General features: G+C 41.0%; 1 protein-coding gene and 1 long non-coding RNA gene across 4 annotated transcripts in view; both read right to left on the reverse strand.

Moving 5' to 3' along the window:
- Nucleotides 1–20,064, reverse strand: part of LOC144366653 (uncharacterized) — a 77,701-nt gene that overhangs the window by 26,055 nt on the left and 31,582 nt on the right. The window lies entirely within an intron of this gene.
- Nucleotides 8,284–13,210, reverse strand: LOC144366652 (uncharacterized). 3 transcript variants are annotated; one of them, XR_013425755.1, is made up of 4 exons: nt 12,889–13,210; nt 12,641–12,710; nt 12,358–12,422; nt 8,284–10,279 (listed from the first exon to the last, which is right to left on the reverse strand). XR_013425755.1 is itself a non-coding variant. In XM_078021184.1 (4 exons), exons 1-4 carry the CDS (start codon nt 13,030–13,032, stop codon nt 10,201–10,203), a joined length of 321 nt encoding a protein of 106 aa, XP_077877310.1. In that variant the 5' UTR covers nt 13,033–13,198; the 3' UTR covers nt 8,284–10,200. The 3 variants fall into 3 exon arrangements, 1 of the variants encoding a protein (XP_077877310.1); XM_078021184.1 differs by having other exon boundaries at nt 12,358–12,385; nt 12,889–13,198; XR_013425754.1 differs by lacking the exons at nt 12,358–12,422; nt 12,641–12,710.

Genomic DNA, 20,064 nt, shown 5'->3' on the forward strand with positions numbered 1-20,064 from the left:
AAAAAAACATTGAATGTTTTAAGACATTGCCATCCTGTTTTTCAGAAGTGCCACTGGTTTATATGCCCATCTGCGATGTACAAAGAGTACAATTTCTTCACATCCTCGCCATTACTTTCTGTCTTTTGTTTTATAAACAACAGCCATCCTAACGGGTGTCTCATATTGATTTTTAAATGCCCACGGTTCTGAATTTAATTGTGTTGCCCCAAAAGAGATATGTTAAAGTTGTAACCCCTGGTAACTTAGAATGTGACCCTTAGGGAAATTCGGTTGTTGTAGGTGTAATTAGTTAAGATCAGGTCATACTGGAGTAGAAGTCACACTGGAACAGTCATCCAAAAGGACTAGTGTGCTTACAAGAAGGTGCCAACTGAAAACAGAGGTGCGCGGGGAGAATGGCACAGGAGGATAAATAAAGAGCTGGGAGTCACACAGCTGTAGGCCAGCCAATGTCAAATGTGACCCGCAAACCACCGGAAGCAACAAAAAAGCAAGAAAGGATTCTCCTATAGGTTTCAGAGGGAGCATGGCCCTCCCAGTACCATTATTTTGGACTTATAGCCTCTAGAAAAGGAAGAACATTTCTGTTATTTTGAGCCACCTAGTTATAGTACTTTGTTGCAGAAGCTCTGAGAAACTGATTCATCTGCCTTCCCTTCAAAGTCTATCATGCCCTCTTCAGCTCCTCAAATGGCCAGTCTTCTCAGGAAGTCTGGTTCTTAGACCACTTTCCTCTTCCTCTCCTGTCTTCTCCCCCAGCTTGTGCTCAGCAAATTCATCCAATAATTACATACTGAGGTCCTATTGTGCGCCAGGCACTGTCCTAGGAGCTGTCAAAAGGAAACATCTTCAAAGACACTTTCCTCTCAGTTATCATGCAGAGTTTTAGCTTCTTTTCTTACGATATCGCCTAAATTGTTAATAAATTTCAAGAGAGTGTTTTATATTTCTGTCATATTTCTACCCTCGTTTCAAAACTCTAAAAGATATCTTCCTCCGGTTTTAGCCTAGGTTTAGAACTTTCTCACATCAAATGACACTTTTAATTTCACAGCCACATTTCATCAGATGGAAATTGTAGCATGTTAGAATTATGGAAATGGGATCTATTATAACTCCCATCCTCAGACATGATGTGCTGTAATTTTGTGCATGCTTTGATTAGTGCTTATGTGGTCTAGGAGGTGAATGTTTTTGAAAAATAGACATTGTTAATTTTTATTTCCCCCTCTTGGCTTCCTTGCTAGCTGCTGACACAGGGTCAGGTGGCCCCTTGCTTCTCGACGAAACTTATATTATGAAGACGTACCAGCTGGTTATCTGTCCCTAGGATAAGTAGCAGTGAGGACTGAGCCTGGGGATAGGGAGTTGAGGACCAGCTGTGCAGAGAGAGCTAAGGGTGTAGACAAGTCTCAGATTTCCTAAAATATCAAGGATGTAGACAAGTCTCAGATTTCTTAAAATATTCCCTCTAGACCCTGAATCATGTGGTATGGTAGCTAATGTTAATTCCCTGCACCACCCAAACCTGCTAGAGAATCTCTTGAGGAGAATCCTGGGAATCTGCAATTTAAATGAGCCCCCCAAGTTCTTTTGCTGGCTACAATTTGAATGGCCCCTGGTGTAGGGCTCTTTGGTAATTAATTCTTACAGCATGTGCAAATGGTAAGGCTTTCTGTCTTATTCATCAGAGCATAACGTTGTTATGTTACTGATGTTTTGAGATAAAGATTGATTTTATAGTTACAATGATGGTAATCCAGTAAGAAAGACATAAGACCAAAATGAGGACTGAACCAGTTGAAACCCTCCATACACCTGAATAAACAGAAACTCATAGATGCTGGAAAGATTTGCCTAGGGTCACACATCCGGAGCAAGAAAGCAGGGCTCTGGCCCTAGTCCTGGGCCCTTTTACCCAAAGACTTTCTCTGGTAGAACATACTGAGCCATAGATGACTTGGTCTTGACTGCAAGAAAAACTGTTGGAGTCATCCATGGGGACTTCGGTTCTTTATTTGTGAGCCTATTCCTACCTCTGAAGGATAGACACTTTTACTTCCCCAGTCAGATGGGACACAGCCCTTATTTCCAGGACTCAGACACAAGTCCCAAGAGGTAACCAGGCAGGAAAGTACAGATTACTCCCAGGCCAGGGCTCCTGCCCAGCTGTCTTCTGGTCTAGTCTGACCCTATTAAGGGTGCTGGATCCTTTGAAGCCAAACTGACTTTTTAAAAATTGACTTCCTGAATGGAAGAATAATTATTTTCATATGTGAACATGGAAAAAATGTAGGTAGTGACGACAATGAACAAATGCAGGTTGAAAAACAAAATTTTCTCAGTGCCAAAAGAATTCTTTCAGGATCCTCTCATATTTTCCATGCATTTCCACAGCAAAAGAGCTTAAGGCAAGTTACCCAAGACAGAAGAAATAACACTTAAAATCTGCTAAAATCCAACTTGGATCCCAAATTTGTCCATACACAGTAACTCTCAGAGTACTAAAGTTTCCTTTTAGGTCTTCTGCACTCTGCTTTATGTTTTTACAAACTAAAATGTGTGTGTGTGTGTGTGTGTGTGTGTGTGTGTGTGTGTGAGAGAGAGAGAGAGAGAGAGAGAGAGAGAGAAGGGGAGGATTTTACTGGGCTCAAAGATGACTTGTTCAATGATCATGATGACACAAATGATATTTGAATTTATGTTTATCTGATTTAGAACTGTTAGGTAATAAAAGGCAAATGATTTGCTTTAACTGACTCCTTACAGATAAACCCCCTTGCTGTTCGTTCTGCCTTGTATGCACACTGTGTGGGCAGAGCTAGAAGTGATAGCTTCGTATGTTCTAATAGCATATTGATCTATTAATTTTATCTGGGAAGCTACTTGTTGCTCTACTGTAAGTTGCCCTAGTTGAATTTGGTCCTCTTTGGTTCTTTTCCACCTGTCATGTTGGGTACTTGTAGTTTACAGGTAAGGTCTATTTTTTTTAAAAAATTTTCTCTGTAGTGAACATTAACCAAGTCCCACTCTTCTTCCATTCTAATAACTTTGTGTGGTATCCTTTACAGTTTCTGCAATTCTCATGTCCCTTCTTACTTCACAAAGAAAACACACTCTCTTTCACACATGTGTGTGCATGTGCAAGCTCACACACACACACACACACACACACACACACACTCAATTCAAGATACTTCAATTGAGATAGGTTTCAGTCCTCAAGATTGAGTCACTGAGATTTTCAGCCAAACTAGGCACAGTATGTGCAGGAGTTGCAGAGTATAACCTACTAGTATGACAGGTGACTAAAAGGCGGGGGACTGGCCAGGGCAAGAAAGTATTAAATAGTGACAACCATGGGGTCTAAAAACATTGTTGTCCTCTAGAACTTTTTGTGGCGATAGAAATGGTCTACATCTGTGCTGCCCTATGCAGTAGACACGAGCCACATGAAGTTTTTTAAATGCTTGAAATGTGAATACTATAACTAGAGAACTGAATTTTTAACTTAATTTGAATTCAAAGAGCTGAATGTGCTAGTGGCTATGCATGGGACACAGCTCCAGGAGATTGTTATTACACCTACGTCCAGACTTGTAGGTCTTCTGATTTTTCTGGAGGAACTGGTAATTCCAATTTTTATGGGAAATTCATAAATTTTAAAATACCAGATCAAAGCAAACATGTCTGTGGTTCCATTTTGGTCAACTGATATCTAGGTATCACTCCAGGCCCCCTGATCCCTCCTATTCCTTCTTCTCTACCAAGAAAATATTTTCACCATCTGCCTTCATCAGCCATTTTTCAACTTAGACCTCTTCTCCCAGCCCATGAAATTGGAACATTCATACTTCATGCTTCCTAGACTCTGACCTCAGTCTTCACCTCAAAAGTCCACACTCATTATCAAGAATAGTCACCTGCTCCCCTTGTAGTTTACCCCTCTTATCTTTCCCCAGATGACCTCTTCACTCTACCCTGCTCTAAATCTTCTGTATAAAATCCCCCTAAAAGCTCTAAAGCCTTAAGAATTGACATTTCTGCTTTAATTATCATTTCTGTTTAAGCTGTCAGAGGTTAGAGAGAATAACTGTGGTTGCTTTCCAAAACTTTTATTTTTTATTTTTTATTTTGGAGTAGTTCTAGCCAAGCTTTTTTGGAACATGATATATAGAAAGAAATGAGTCTACACCACAATTTAGTATACATTATCTGTATATACACACCTTTAGAAAAAATTTCACATAAACGCTTTCCTTACTATGTTATACACTGTTTTCTATTCTTCTTTTTTTTTTTTTCTACACTAGTCTCAGAGTTCACCAATGGGCCCCAGTCCAAAGTTTAAAACTTTGCTGTAGAGAGTCCTGCCCACATTTGATAGCCAAGAAATATTCACTGACTAACTTGAATATTCTTGGTCATTCCCTCTTTATCCTCAACCTCCTCCTGCCTCCCCAATCCACAGTCTCCATTAGGAGGAATAAATCAGATACCCACACAAGTCTTCTCTAATATTTTGGGGGTCTTTGTAGTCTCCACTTAAAGAACTTCATTAGACTCAGATTGTTCTTCATGGGAAGTGATTTACATTAAGGGGGAAAAAAAAGATCAAAGGCTGTTTTCCTTGCACAGTGTATTACTTCCTGCAATTCATCAAAATTCTTTTCATGGGCAAAGGTCACTTTTTATTTATGTATGGCATCTGTGTGTGTTTGGTTGAAAAGGGTGTGGCTCTCAAAACATAGAGGGGCCTTGCATGTTGATGAAAAAGTTCACAAAAAGCTGCAGGAAGGAGGTGATGGAAATAACAAGGCGAAAAGAGATGCAAATGCCATCAGACTCTCCAGAATGATGAGCCCAGTCCATTGGCTGGCTTAAGAAAGGAAAAGGGTGCAAATAGAACACCTGAGCAGGTTTGTCATTGCTCTGAGTTGTAACGCTTCTTATACAATACTTTGGGGAAAAAAAAGCACTTGAATGTGATGTGAAGAGATACAAAATTAGTCTTGGGAACACTGGACTCACCATTAGAGAAATTGTAAAGTAAGAGATCTGTGCCCCATCCCCCCACCCCACCCCACCTTAGTGGTTAACAGCTTAGAGGCAGGATCTGACTGTATGCATTTGAACACACAGCCCTGCCCTTACTGCCACCAGAACTGTGACTTTGGACAAGCTCTGATTCACTTACCTGTCTGTACCACCATTTCCCCATCAATAAATGATGGTGCATCGTAGCACTCTGTTCATTAGCTGGTGGTTGAGTTAGTTCATACATGGAAAGCACTGAGCACTGCTACCTTGAATGTGGTAAGCACAATGTAAATGCTTGGTAAATAAATTGTCTAAGTAAAGATTAAGACATATTTACTCTTCTGTCCTCCAGCTTCAGGGCAAACAGGAAAATATTTTTGAAATAAGATTGAAAAAAGTTACCTACCTTCCTGTCCTGTTTGCTCATCTGTGTACAGATTTGATACCCAGGGAGGCAAGGTGTCCGTCAATGCCATCCCCTGTGTAAATTAAACAGCCACTTCAAGGAAAGAGCAAGGAAAAATATCTCAGCCTCTAAACTGAGACAGAAAAATGAACTGTGTGAAAAACCTGAAACAGAGCCGTTGGCGATACCTCCTGACCAGACGTGGCTGGGAGACCACCCAGTGTTGACCCAGGAAGAAAGAGCCCTGTGAGCCAAAACCCCAGCCCCCAGGGAGTGTCAATGTACCAAATGCAGTTTGGAGAAGAACAATTAAAAGTTGCATGGGCAAAAAAAACTGTTTGTAAAAAGTTCTCTGGATAAAGCCTACACAAATGAATGATTATCCATACAAAAGTCAATTGAAAAGGGTGAAATTAAAAACAAGGAGAGGAGTCCTTGTAAGTGAGGTCCCAGTTCATCATCTAGAGAGCTAAGAAATAATCTCAATGTGAGATGTGCACTTTTAAAAAATGAAAATAGAATCTAGAGAGGGAATCTGGACTTATTAAAATACTCTGCAATGCTTTGTTTTCCTTTCTTAAAAATCTGATTATGGAGGCATTATATGGATATGTATGTATACAGAGGGGCATATAATAGCCACGTAGTATCACATACTCAATATATTCACATCCAACACACGTATGTCTATATGTATGTTATGTTTATATATATTTAATGAATTTTCTCCTTTTTAAGTTTTTTTATTTGTGGTGCTAGGGATCCAAGTTGGGACCCTTGCATATGCTAGGCAATCAGTCTACCTCTGAGCTACATTCCAAGACTTTTAATCCTTTAGTAAGCAAAAGCAGTGTAGCAAAACAAAACAAAAACAAAAACAAAAGTCAACTGATATTGACTATAAGCGTTCCACTGGATAATAAGCCACACTCCTGAAAAATAGAAATTATATATAAAATTGAGAATGGGGTCGATTTCCTAGAGATAACTGTTTTGAAAAATTGCAAAAAAAAGGCCTAAGACTGAAACAGGGGCCTCAGAGTTTGATCTGTCACAGGGAGCCACTTGGATATCAACAAGAGCTTTGTGTCAAGACAGCAGAGAAAACGCAGCCCCTGAGCAGGCGGGAGCCCCGGTTTCCCAGGCTCTGTTCTCCCATTGTCCCACATGTGTGACTCCCACGGGCTGTGGTAGCAGTGTGGGGCCTGGATTGATGGCTCAGGTGGCCTCTGGCCTGTAAAGGTCAGCTCTGTGCCCAGCAGCGGTTCTGGAGAGGAAGGAGATTTACTTTTAGGCCTTGACTGGCCGGGATTTTTGTCTCTGTGCTTCTCCTACTTTTCCTCCTGCGTCTCTTCAAATCTCAGATTGCTCGCTTGCCTCCAGCCTCTTTTCCGAATGCCTGGTTTCATTTCTGCAGTCTCCCTCTCTCCTGCCCTTCTCAGCAACTTCAGAGCCATTTTTACACTCGCCCCCTGTGCATTTCTATGCCCTCTCTGTCCCTATTTTTCTTCTTATTCTGGCACCCTCCCCAGACACTGCTCCGTCTCTCCCAAATGCATCTTCTGAAGAGCTTCAGAATCACCAGGTCTAGGGAAGGCAAATGGTAACAAGCCAAAAGTTTTTTGGGTGCTAGGGGGGAAATGAGCTTCTAGACATAGGGTGGGTGACTATTTAGAGGGATGTTAATTTAGCCCATTGTTTAGGTTGCCGTGATGACAGGCTAGATAACTTTGAAGGAGTGAAGCTTAATCCAGCTTGTGGTTCTGGAGGCTAGGAGGATCCAGGAGGGCCTTTTTGCTGGTGGGGATTCTAGAGTCCCAAAGTGGTTCAGGGCATCACATAGTTTGACAAAGTGGTTTTTATAACAGATCCACCAATGAGATAGCCCATTAACCATGGAGGCATGAGAGGATTCATCCACTGATCGGGGCAGAGTCTCCATGATATAATCACTTCTTAAGGGTCCCACTTGGTCCTACCTTTTAACACCTGACATAGAAGATTAGATTTCAACATGAGTTTGGGAAATGTTTTAGTCAATTTTTGTATCACTGGGACAAAAATATGACATCCTGTGACCAAAAAAAAAAAAAAAAAAAAAATCTCAACAGGAACAACTAGAGAAGGAAAAGTTTATTTGGGGCTCAGTTTCTAAGGTCTCAGTCCATAGATGGCTGACTCCATTGCTTTGGGCCCAAGATCGTGGCAGAGGGCATGGTAGAGAGGAACTGCTCCAGCAGAGAGAGGTGGGAAGGGGCCGCAGGGAAGATGAACCTTTCCTGGGCACACTCTCAGTAAGCCACTTCCTCCAGTCATGTCCCGCCTGCCGACAGATACCACCCAGCCCATTCAAACTAGGATGGACTGATTAGGTCCCAGCTCTCACAATCTGTTCATTTTACTTCCAAACATCCCTATATTAACACAGGAGCTTTGCGGGGACACCTCATATCCAAACCATAAGAGGTAGGGACACTGGACACATGAAAGAATTCTCTTTGATTCTTATCTTTCCTTTATTACACACCGATGGTACCAGGACTAAGCTGCCCTCGTTCCTCGGCTTGTGACCCTTTCCACGGAGTCTTTCCTAGACAGTGTCACTCTGACACTTGCTTTTGCCATATTTTCTTCTCTGACTCTCCTCTGAGGACTCCTATGATTCTGATGGATAATCTAAGAAAATCTTTCCTTATCCAGATTCTTGATCACCTCTGTCTGGAAATTAAGGCACAGGCATCTTTTGCGGGGAGGGACAGGGGTCAGGATTCTGCCTACTATAGGGCCATGAAAACATTTCAATTTCTTTTAAAACTGAAAGAAAAGAGAAAAACTTTTAGGTAAAAGAAAATGGTTTAATATAGAATACCAGTATATGTGTCTTTATAACAACAAAGGAAGATAAAAGTTTGATATCATGGAGGAAAGTGTTTCTAAAGAAAAATGCATAGGTCCCAATGAGGCCTCCAGGCATGTTCCCACAATGTGGCCAAAATGGCATTTAAGATAGGGTGTAGCAGTGGATAGAGCATGAGTCAGAACCATGGGACCCAGACTCTGGGCCTCACGTGGTCATTGATAATTCATTTTGGACAAGGTGTTAGCAATAGACTGATAGAAAAACCAATTGATTTGCATTTTCTAGGATACCAAAGTGGCTACTTAATGGCTGGGTTTGCACCAGACAAAACTGGATTCGCATTCTGGCTTATTCACTCACCACCAGAGTGACCTTGTAAATGTCTGAAATTTATAAGCACCGGTTTCTTCATATAGAATATCTTCTATCTAATAGGATTATTGTGAAGAATAACTGGTGTAAACTCCACAAAGTGTTTATCACAGTGCCAAGAACAGTAAGCACTTTGTGGCTGCTCTCTACTTGTTACTATTTTTAATGCTTTTTTTTTAAAAGGTATTGTAATACTTTGTTATCTTTTAATAATTTACTATAGTCACTATTATGATTATTAAATAATCACCATCTTAAATTCACATAGTCAAAATACATATTCTGTCCTGAACATAATACATAATCTGCCTAAAATTTTTAATTTCAAAAACCAAAGTCAATAGGGATAAGAACTAGAACTTAGAAGTTAGGTCATTTGTTCCTAACAAGAATCTGGACCAAAAACCCAAACCAAAAATGTGTCTAGTACATCAAATGTTAGTGCCCCTCACTCTTTGGTGAGCAGTGGCTAAATATAACAATTCTATCAAATCAATTGACAATCTAGTGTCCATCTAGAATTAGAACATCTAATTGAAATGAGAGAAAAAGCTTTTTGATGTCTCTCAACCTATCATAAACCAAATTGCCTAGTTGTATAGATGCCTTGTGGCAGATTAGGTTATATTAAAAAAACAATTGTTTACATAGGTTATGTAGGGCTAATACTCTAGATCAGCACTGTCAACTAGAACTTTCTGTGATAATGGAAACATTCCATATATCTACGCATTCAATATGGTAGCCACTAGTGCAGTATACCTAACATAAACAAGTGTGACAGAGGACTTGGATTTAAGTTTTTAATTTAAATTTAAATTGTAGTTACTATACCTGGGTAGTGTCTACCATATTAAACAATAGAACTCTAGAACTTGTATTTTTTTTTTATTGGTTGTTCAAAACCTTACAAAGCTCTTGACATATCATATTTCAAACATTAGTTTCAAGTGAGTTATGAACTCCCATTTTTACCCCAAATACAGATTGCAGAATCACATTGGTTACACATCCACATTTTTACATAATGCCATACTAGTGACTGTTGTATTCTGCTACCTTTCCTATCCTCTACTATCCCCCTCCCCCCCCATCTTCACTTTCTATCCCATCTACTGTAATTCATAGAGGTTGTAAGGGGAATTGGAAGAACTTGTATCTTGGAAAAAAAAAAAAAGATTGCTCTCTACTTCTTGTCTAGAGTTAGACAAGAAAATATGCCAACAATAGACCTGAAAGCTGGCTCTTTTTCCTGCAAATGAGCATCCAGATCCCACAACCCGTCCCCACAACTTGATATATAGCCCAATCCCTCTGTCCTCTCATGACCCAATTGAGGGTGGGGTGGGGGAAGAAGGCTCCTTAGTAGAAGGAAGGACTTGAACATGAACGTTTCTCCTGGAACTGGGCTGTGTTGGGTGTCCACTGTCTGCCAAGAGGAAGTCACTCATCTCCGCAGCATAGAAATTGGATCTTTGCTAGTCAGAGAAGGGGTGGAGTTCCATTAGCAGGTATGGGCTCAAGCTTGTCCCTCAACTGATTCCTTTCTCGGAAGATTCTCAGGCTGACCTGAACTGGCTGAATGTCCAGGAGCTGGGCTGCCAAAGTACAAAAGTCTATCACTAAAACACCCTTAAATTTCAATCATATATTCTACTTCTATAAAATTAAAAAGATTGGATTAGCAGGCTTTATATCCAAAGCCCTTGGTTTTTATCTAAAGCATGTAAAATTGCTAATGTTTAAATATCTTCTAAGTAAACTTTTTATTTCAGAATAATTTTAGGTTTATACAATTTAGAAAATTTGCAAAGACTGAACAAAGAGTTCTTTTATATTGTTCCCCACATTTCCCCAATTTTAGCATATTACATAACCAAGGTACATTTGGCAAAACTAAGAAATTCACATTGGTGTATAGCTATTAACTGGACTACTTCATTTGTATTTCATAATGTTCTTTTTTTTGTTTTGTTTTGTTCTAGAACACAATTTATTTTCCACATTGCTTTTAGTTCAACTTTTCTGACCTGTATAAAAAGGCAATTTTATATGGTTCTACCTAATACTTTAGGAATCAAACTAGTAACCAAAGAAGAAATGTCTTGTTGCAATGTAGCCATTAGGTCCCAGAGAAGAGATTGTCCAGGGGACAATCATTAGTAGGCATCCAGGAACCCTTTGAGATGCTAGTATCATCTCTAGGGCAAGGTGTGGCATGATGTAGGAGCCCAATACGTGCAGACTGAGTACCTACTTCTTTTTTTTTTTTTTTAAAGAGAGAGTGAGAGAGTAGAGAGGGAGAGAGAGAATTTTTAATATTTATTTTTTAGTTCTCGGCGGACACAACATCTTTGTTGGTATGTGGTGCTGAGGATCGAACCCGGGCCGCACGCATGCCAGGCGAGCGCACTACCGCTTGAGCCACATCCCCAGCCCGCGTACCTACTTCTTGTTCATAAATAAGTAGAAGAAGCCTGAAGAGAAGCAGAAGAACCACTTCCTGTCCAGAATAGCTATCTGGTTGATTTCATGGTCCATCTAGAACTAATGCATCTGAAATACGAGTGTTTGTGTTATTATGCTAGGGCTACCATGACCCAGCACACCAACTGGGGGACTTAGACAACAGACATTTATTTTCTCTCACTTCTGGAGTCTGGAAGTCCGAGGTCAAGGTGTCAGCAGGGCTGGTGTCTTCTGAGGCCTCTGTCCTTGGCTTGTAGATGTCCCTTTCTCCCTATGTCCTCACACGGTCTTTCTTCCATGCATGCCTGTGTTCTAATCTCCTTTTCTTGTAGGAACAGCAGTCAGGCTGTGCTAGCCTACCCTAAAGACCTCGTTTTAACTTAGTGACCTCTTTAAGACCTTGACTTCAAAGATAATCATATTCCCAGGTTAGGGATTCGACATATGATTTGGGGGAAACAGAATTCAGCCATGACAATGTTGGACATATCTAAAGTTCAGGGGTAACAACAAGAAGGAGAAGGAAGGAAGGAAGGAAGGAAGGAAGGAAGAAAGGAAGGAAGGAAGGAAGGAAGAAAGGAAGGAAGGAGAAAGGGAAGGGAAAGGAAGGGGAGATCAGAAGAACTTGGCTGGCGGCTAGAGATTTCACTTAGGATACCTGAGGACTGGGGTTCAACCCCCAGTACAGTTTAAAAAAAAATAAGAAGAAGAAGAAGAAAAGAAAAGCCTCCTGAATCCAAATACCATTCATCCCCAAAGACCCAGCGTGTTCTGTTCCACGGCTGCTTTGGCCCCACCCTACATGGCTGGACCTATCTAGGCACAGATGCTGGGCGTTGTCATATAGTGCTGCCTCATTCTATGAAAACACAATCCTTTCAACCGGACTATATCTCTAAAACCCCATCCGCCAGCCGAAGTTAACTTTTACATATATTTATTTGAGTGACTAAAACAAAACCAAAAAGAAATTCTGTCCAGCAATTTATGAAGCAAGAGTGCAGGCATTAGTGGACATGTTGCTGTGAGGGTCATCAGAAAGCGTGGAAAGCCCTTTTATCAGTAAAATTCTGTGCTTCTAAGAACGTGGGTGGGTCCAAATACACTTTTTTCTAACTTGTGTGTGTGTGTGTGTGTGTGTGTGCATGTGTGCACACATACACGCTCCTGCACACACCAAGAGTGTTCTAATTTTTTTCAACCTTACCTACAAGGCTGCGATCTTTGTTTGGAGACTTTCAAGAGTGAAAACAATCAGCGTGCAGAAGTTGCCTGACAGGCAAGGGAATGAAAGAAAAATTAAATAACCAACAGGCCAAGGGCACCAGGGGCAGGAATCTGAAGTGTAAGCCTTCAGAGCAAGCACTTTGATAAAGAAAACAAAGGCTGCAGAGAAAAGCAATTAATGGGGAAGAGGCCAGGACAAAAAAAAAAAAAAAAAAATGGGCCCAGGGAAAGCTGCTGGGGGACAGGAGGAAAGGGGACCTGACCCGAGTGGGGGGAGCAGGGCTGTGGCCCATGCGCTGGCCAGGCTGTCATCAGTCCAGAATTATCAGGCACCTGAAACAACAAGGTCAAGAATGTGACCTGAACGATAGATGAAATATTTGTTTAGGAAACCGCATGCCAAGAGAAAGACCCAAAGAGTGAAATCGGGGTGCCTACCTTTTCTGAGCACAGAATTAAACAAGAATTTAAGCAAAGTCTACGGAGCTGGAAATTATTTTTAAAAACGTACCAAAGAAAGCTGATAGGAGCCTAAGGTTGCGAAGAAGGCAGGCTCTGTGGTGCGAGGAGCAGCAGAGGGCAGGGGAGGCCGGCAGGGGACAAGCTGGGCCTCAAGCCCTCCCAGCAGGGCCAGCGGCCCCGCCCGCCAAGGCATCCGGATTCCAGGCCTCCAGCACAAAGGGCCCTTCCCCCCTTGTCAGCCTTCCTGTTCCCTGGGATTGTGTGGCCCTACCCTTTGATCAAACTAGGGCATTATGTCTACAGACAACCGCTTTAAATATCAAGGTTTCAGGGCCGGCTCTTGGTCCTCTTGGCATATCCATCAAAGGGATTATGCCTGACCCTCTTAGGATCCCTGCTCTCCCTCTCAAAGTGACCAGGTCTCTAGCAGCACTTTCTGACCTGGTCCTAACTTTAGAAAGTATTGTCAGGAGATGGACCTGGTAGATGCACCCTGAACATAAATCTTCAGCACCGAGTTTCTGGTGGTTGTGACTTAAATGGTTTTTTTTTTTTTTTTTTTTTTTTGCAAATTCCCACAATAGAAGGAGAATCCACTCACAGTCCACATGGGCCTCTGAAAAAGATGTACTTGAAGGATGAGCTGGGAGCCAGGACTCTTGGGCCCAGGCCTGCTTCTGCAGCTTACTGGCTGAGTTGTTCAATCCTTTAGCCTCTCTGGGTCTTAGTTTGCTCTTCTTCTTCTTTTTTTTCTTTTAAATCAGAAGTTTAAACTTGGCAAGCTCCGATGCCAGATTTTAAAATCCTATTATTCCCTCACTGTCATGTATTCCCTAGAAAGAATATTCTGCTTCACCCTGCAATGACATAAACACTATGTATTTCATCAGCTTCAGGAAATAGTTAAATGGAAGGAGGAAAATGAAGAACCCCTACAAAAATTCTTTCAGGTCATAGCACTATCCTTAGAGCTCACCAGTGTCACAAAGGTTTGGGGTCTAACAAGGCCCGATTGCAATGTTTCTCATTTAGACAAAATGTAATGGTACCTCTATTCCAGAGATTTCTCTTGCTGTTTGCCCCATAGACCACTTTCACTCCTAAACAGAGAAAATACCCTTCCTCCACGGCTTTAGAAAATGTGAAGCAGGTGCAAGACAAAAGAGATCATTGCTCTGAGATCTATTGAGAATTGAATAAGATTTACATAAAATCATACTTCACAGAGCAACACATTTGAATCTAAACTTGAAAGCAGCTTTGCTAAGTAATGATTGAATTAGCCACATTTGAGAAAGTTCTAAGAGTGTCTTAGAGTTGCTTTAGTCATTATTATTGGTGACACATTTCTATGTCTTCTATTAATTGAACTCAGTGGGATGGCTCTGTTCTAGACCTACGTATCAGAACTCAAATATTGTAGGAATTCATACTCAGTGTCTTCTTGATTATATGGAAGAAGTTTCTGGACATCAGAATTATAAGGTTTATTTCATTTTTTCCTGATTTTTGTTTTTAGTTAAAAAAACAATTATTGTGAGACATTGCCAAGTGTGTTAGCTTTCTGTTGTTATAACACACGCCTGAGATAATCAACTTATAAAGAGAAAAGATTTATTTCAACCCATAGTTTTGGAGATTCCAGTCCATGACTGGTCTCTGTGGTTTTGACACCATGTGAGGTAGCACCTCATAACAGGAGTGCATGGTAGATAGAGCAAAGTTGCTCACCCCATGGCCAGGAAGTAAGAAAAGATAAAGGGAGGAAAAGACTGCAGTCCCAAAATCCCTTTAGAGGGCAAGCCCCAAATGACCTAAAAACCTCCCACTGGGTCCTACCTCTTAAAATTTCTACCACCTCCCAATAGCACCAAATTCAGAGACCAAGGCTCTAACACATGAACCTTTGGAGGACACTCAAGATAATACAACAAGATAGCACAAATTGCCCAGCATTTCCATTGCTATAATACTTTAAATGAACTAAAGAGATGCTTTGTGGTTTCTAGGGAGACACCCAGTCTCTGACTATCAAGTCTCACTTTGGTTTCCTGATCTCATCCAGAATCAAGACCCTCATGATCCATCATTTATGAGAATAACATCTAAATCTCTGTTCACTCTCGGGTTTCATCTTCTTGAATCACATATTATTCTACTAAACATTTTCTTTTGGTGTTTTCCAGGGACGCTAAATCCAAATGCTTAAGACATAATACGTATTTTCCCCTTTATTCTATCACTGCTATCGTTTGAGTGTATGTGTCCCTACATAATTCACTTTGGAACCTAAGACCCAATGCAATGGTTGTTCAGAGTTTAGACCTTGAGGAGGTGAGGCTATCAGGGCTCTGCTCTTGCAGATAGGAGAATGCATTACAAAAGGGCTGTTGGGAACTAGCCACACCCTTTTGCCTTTCTGATCCTTCTGCAACATGCAGACACAGTATTCACCTCCAGTAGAGCCGCATTCAAAGCACCATCTTGGAAGCAGAGACCTGGCGCTCGCCAGATTCCAAACCTGCCAGTGCTTTGATCTTGAACTTCCCAGCCCCCAAAACTGTGAGAGATGAATTTCTATTGTTCATTAACAAGAAGTCTAAGGCCCTTTGTTATTGCACCAGTTTTTCCTTCCCATGCTCTTTCAATCTATCCTTTCTGGCTAATCCTAACTGCCTGGTTGACACCCTTTATCCCCTGATCTTCTGGCAGCCCATTTTTGCCCACCCAGCCTACAAACCACTTCCCAATGACTTCATTCATTAAACAAATACTTGTTGAGTGCCCTCTTTGTTCTCTGTACTGGCTTAAGTAGTGCATCAAGCAGCATCTACAGAATAAGATGTAAGCTCCAGAACCCAGCATTCATCCCTACAGCACCCCACCTAGCTAGACTGCCACTTACTCTTCCAGACAAGTTGTTCCACTCAAGTTTTTCTGAAAATACCTAGAGCTTGCTGCCTCCCTTGGATTCCCTACCTGGAAGTCCTTTCATCTTTCTTCACTTAACATTAACCATTTCCCCTATGGTAGCTGTTCCTTCATTCAGTTTCTATAATTGTGTGTCTTATTCTGTTTCCTTCACAATTGGTGCTTGTAAAATTGTATTGCTCTCTTTATTTTCTATGGCATGTCACCCCAACAGGATGGTAAACACCTCAACCGAGAGGAACGGTGTTTGCGTGCATCTTTGTGACTCATCAGCCTAATAGAATAAATTGCAAGAAGGAAAGAAAGCAAACAATTGTTGAGTGCTACAGTATACCAGAGACCCTTATATGAGTTGTTTGGGTTCGCTTCGCTTGACTTCTTTTTGATATCTCATCTAAGTCTCTAAACCACAGTGGCAAACTGTAGCTTTATAGGCAAAATCTGGCCTATCTGTCTTTGTAAATGAAATTCATTGAAACATTGCCACACCTGTAGATCTACTTATTGCCTGTGGGTGCTTTCTCGCTACAATGGCAGAGTCGAGTCATCATGTCAGGCTGTTTGATCAGCAAAAATGAACATATTTACTTTCTGTTCCTTTAAGAAAAAGTTTGCCAATCTCTTGTCTAAACCACCAGAAGAAGTGCCGTCTTTCATAGTCTGCTTTTCTAGGTGAAGTTCAGAGAGTTTGAGAAGACTGCTCAAAGTGTCACAACTAATAAAGAACCAAACAAAAACTTGAGACCAAGTCTGTGGGGTTCCAGAATCCATAAACTTCTCACTGGACGGCAGGTTACGATCAGTGATTGGTAATTTTTGATGATAGTGAGGGTATCATCTATGTCCTGTCCCTTGGCTTTTCTTCCTGTTTTTTCAGAATCCAGTGGCTGGAGTTCACTGAGATTTTTTTTTTTTTTTTGTCAAATTCCTCTGAGTGACCACATTACCATTATTTTTAGAAGACATTTTCTATAATTTTCCATCATAACATCATCACATGCTGCTCTAATTTTCTCCAGAAAGCCATGACCAATTTGAGGGCCAGGTTGTATCTAGTTTTCTCCTGTGCCCTGAGCCTCTAGGATGGCCTTAACATATAATAAAATAATAAAGTCTCTATATGTTGCAGGATATGAGTTGCAGGAATAACTGTCATTTTTGAGAGAGAAGTTATCCTTAGCACTACCATCTTTCAGTAGAAATTAGTGTGGAAGAGCTCTTCCTGTGAAGTCACAGACCACCTGGACTTAAATGTCTGTGCTACATGGCTTCCTAGGTATGCTATTTCATGCAAGTTGCCTAATCCGTACAATTTTACTTTAAATTTGTGAAACAGGAATCATGCAGTTATTTTGATGAACTGAAATAAGAAAAGTCAGGTGCTTACAGCCACTCCACAGTAAACCACAAACACTGGCTGTTATCATTCTTGGATAGCATCATGGCATAGATGCCCATTGATTCATCGGTGAATTCACCCCAGAGAGCCACACAAACCACAAGCAAGCAAGGAAAGAAGGAGTCAAGACAAAGGGGAATAAGAAAGTGGAAAAGTCCCTCCTCTGCTTCATCTGTGCAAAAAGATTCCAGAAAAACATTCTTTATGCATAAATAAGGTCCTTGTGTTCTCAGGTGTATATATCCTGCCCTACGTATAAAAATGAAGGGAAGGAAATTTTGAGCAAACAATACTTTCAGAAGACAGGCCCCCAATATTAGTACGGAGAGGAAAATAAAAGAGATTGTGAGGCAGGATGCTTAATCATATTAATTATTAAAAATAATAGCCAGCAATGCCAAAATTGGCCCCTCACTGGGATTCGCATCATTACCCTAAAGTAATTAAATTGCTGCCAATATCCCACATCATGCGAGTCAGTTCTACCTGCAAGAACCATTAAAGTTATAATCATGCCCCATTTGAAGTCCTGACTTCATGAATATGATTGAGAGCTTGTGAAATGAGGTAAAATTTGTTTAAGCTTCAAGGGAGGAAAGGGATAGATGTGCCGCTGATGGCAGGCATCCATCACTGGGTTACTAGCTCCGTTTCTTTCTGCTGACTTTCAGAAATCCAATACAGAATGAGTCCCTTATGGATTCCTGAGCTCTTTTAGAAAAGCTTGCATTAAGTTGTGATTCCCATTGATTTCCTGTTCCTTTTACTCTTTGTTTAAGTTCAACTTATAGAAGTTCATGCTCTATTTAAGGCATTGTTTAAAAGATAAAAAGAAAAAAAAAAGACGGTAGAGACAACTTCTCTGGATTTCTTTTCCATGTGTTTTCCTCTCAGAATATTAAATTATCCTCTGTGTACACACCTTACTTTTCAGTAATTTGGTTTCTGTGTCTTATAAATAATTTTGAGTGGCATAAAAACAGAGGTCCATCACTTACCCAGTTTTATAAAATTTAATTCTTGGAGTTAGAAAGTCCGTTTGTTGTCTAAAATGGATAAGGACTATTTTGGAGCAGGCTGCCAGCAAAAGAAAGAGATTTGCCAATATGGCAGTTACTCTGCTGACACATGTGACTCTGCCCAGTGGGCCTCTGAGAGTTTCTGAGAAGCCCATGGAGTGTGGCACCCACCTGTATACACACGCTTTTCCTGGGAAATTACTCACATGGGTTCTTTCTAAGTCACTTTGTTGTGCCTTTAGGCCCTTCTTCCCCAAACATCCCAGATTGGACCCAATGGGAAAAGCAACCAGAAGGAGGTGAGACATAAGGAAGATGGCCTGTGAGGTCTTCTGACCTGACAACTTTTATCAGTAGAGATGATCCATATTGGATACTGATCAAATCAACCAGAACTGCTCTCTTGGGGGTCACATATTAGAAAAAATAAAAATATAGAGATGGAATTATTGGGGTCCTTGATATGAGCAGGAGTAACTCCTTCAGGGACAAATAAAAGCAGATTTAAAGCACATAGGATCCACTGGAGTAGACAGCAATGCTATTGTGATATCATGTTCCTTCTATAATGATTGTTTGAAGTCTACTTCAAAATGCTTCCCTACTCCCCAGAGTATTTTTCTTAGTAGCATTTTTCTTATGTGGGTGTTTGATGATGGTGGTGAAAGGGTGTGCAGCTTGTAGACTAAGAACATGAAGCAACTTCTATGAAAGTGGCCCGACACTTCTGGTAAACTTTCATAACCATGGACAAATTCATAGAATTTGAATGAACCACTTGCCTTAAGTACTGATCTGTTTAGCTGGTCTCTAAGCGCAATCCTGAAGAAATAATGCCAAACTGGCAGAAAGTTTGAAGGATAAGACAGAAAAAAAATTGTGCATAAATCTCAATGGTAACTGATATAAAATGTAGAAACAGTAGGTTTCCTAAGCAGCAGATCCTCAGCACTTGGGGGATTAGATGGTGTGATAGGCTGAATTGTAGGTTTATAGGTTGAATTCCCAATCCCAGCTCCTTACAATTCGACCATATTTGAAGATAGGGCCTTTAAAAAGGCAGTGAAGTTAAAATGAGGACATTAGAGTGGGACCCAATCCAATATGACTTGTGTCCTTGTAAGGAAAAGGAATTTGGACACACAGGGACATCAGAGATACATGTGGACAGATAAAAGACTATGAGACAGAGACAGGATCATACAGCAAAAAAGACCACTACCTGCAAGCCAAGGAGAAAGGCCTGAGGAGAAACCAAACCCACTTATACCTTGATCTTGGACTTTTAGTCTATAGAACTGTGAGAAATAAATTTCTGCTGTGTGAGCCACACAGTCTATGGTATTTGTCATGGTATCTCTAGCAAACCAATACAGGTGACATAGAGACGGGCTCACTGTATAGGGAGTTGAGAGTGTCCAAGATCCAACTGTAATGTACTGATGTCTTTTTGATGCAAATTTGAGCACGGTGGGAAGGGGAGAACACTTCTGAGTGTACACTGTGCACAGACAATAATATAGACACTATCTAATCCACACAACAAATTAGTGAAGTGGTTTACCCTCCTTTTTGTCAATGAAGAAACTGAGGCTCAGCAAGAGAAGAATCATGCCTGAGTTTGCCTGGGAGTGGTTGGGTGTTTCTGGCAGACATCAAGCAGTCTTCCAGGAGCCCCCGGCAGAAAGAGAAAAGAACTCACCAGAGACAGACTGCAGGGAGCAGTGCTGGTCAGTATTACTGAGGCCCATACATGTCAAAGGCAGCTAGTGTGGTTAAGAAAAGCAGATTAGTTCCTGAATAGTGGGTTGCAATCATGGCTCGGACACCCACTAGCTGCAGCATCTTGAGCAAATCACCCTTTGTCACTAAACCT

This window comes from Ictidomys tridecemlineatus, chromosome 9, assembly GCF_052094955.1.
Source record: "Ictidomys tridecemlineatus isolate mIctTri1 chromosome 9, mIctTri1.hap1, whole genome shotgun sequence".
In the NCBI taxonomy this organism is placed as follows: Eukaryota; Metazoa; Chordata; class Mammalia; order Rodentia; family Sciuridae; genus Ictidomys; species Ictidomys tridecemlineatus.

Bases quoted from the DNA above. Each gene is read 5' to 3' on its own strand.
- LOC144366652 (XM_078021184.1), bottom strand. From the start codon at position 13,032: ATGCCTTGGCGGGCGGGGCCGCTGGCCCTGCTGGGAGGGCTTGAGGCC. The intron at 12,711-12,888 runs GTACGTTTTTAA...TTGTTGTTTCAG, and splicing joins GCTCCTATCAGCTTTCTTTG to GTGCCTGATAATTCTGGACT. The intron at 12,386-12,640 runs GTCAGGTCCCCT...CACTCTTGAAAG, and splicing joins GCCCTGCTCCCCCCACTCGG to TCTCCAAACAAAGATCGCAG.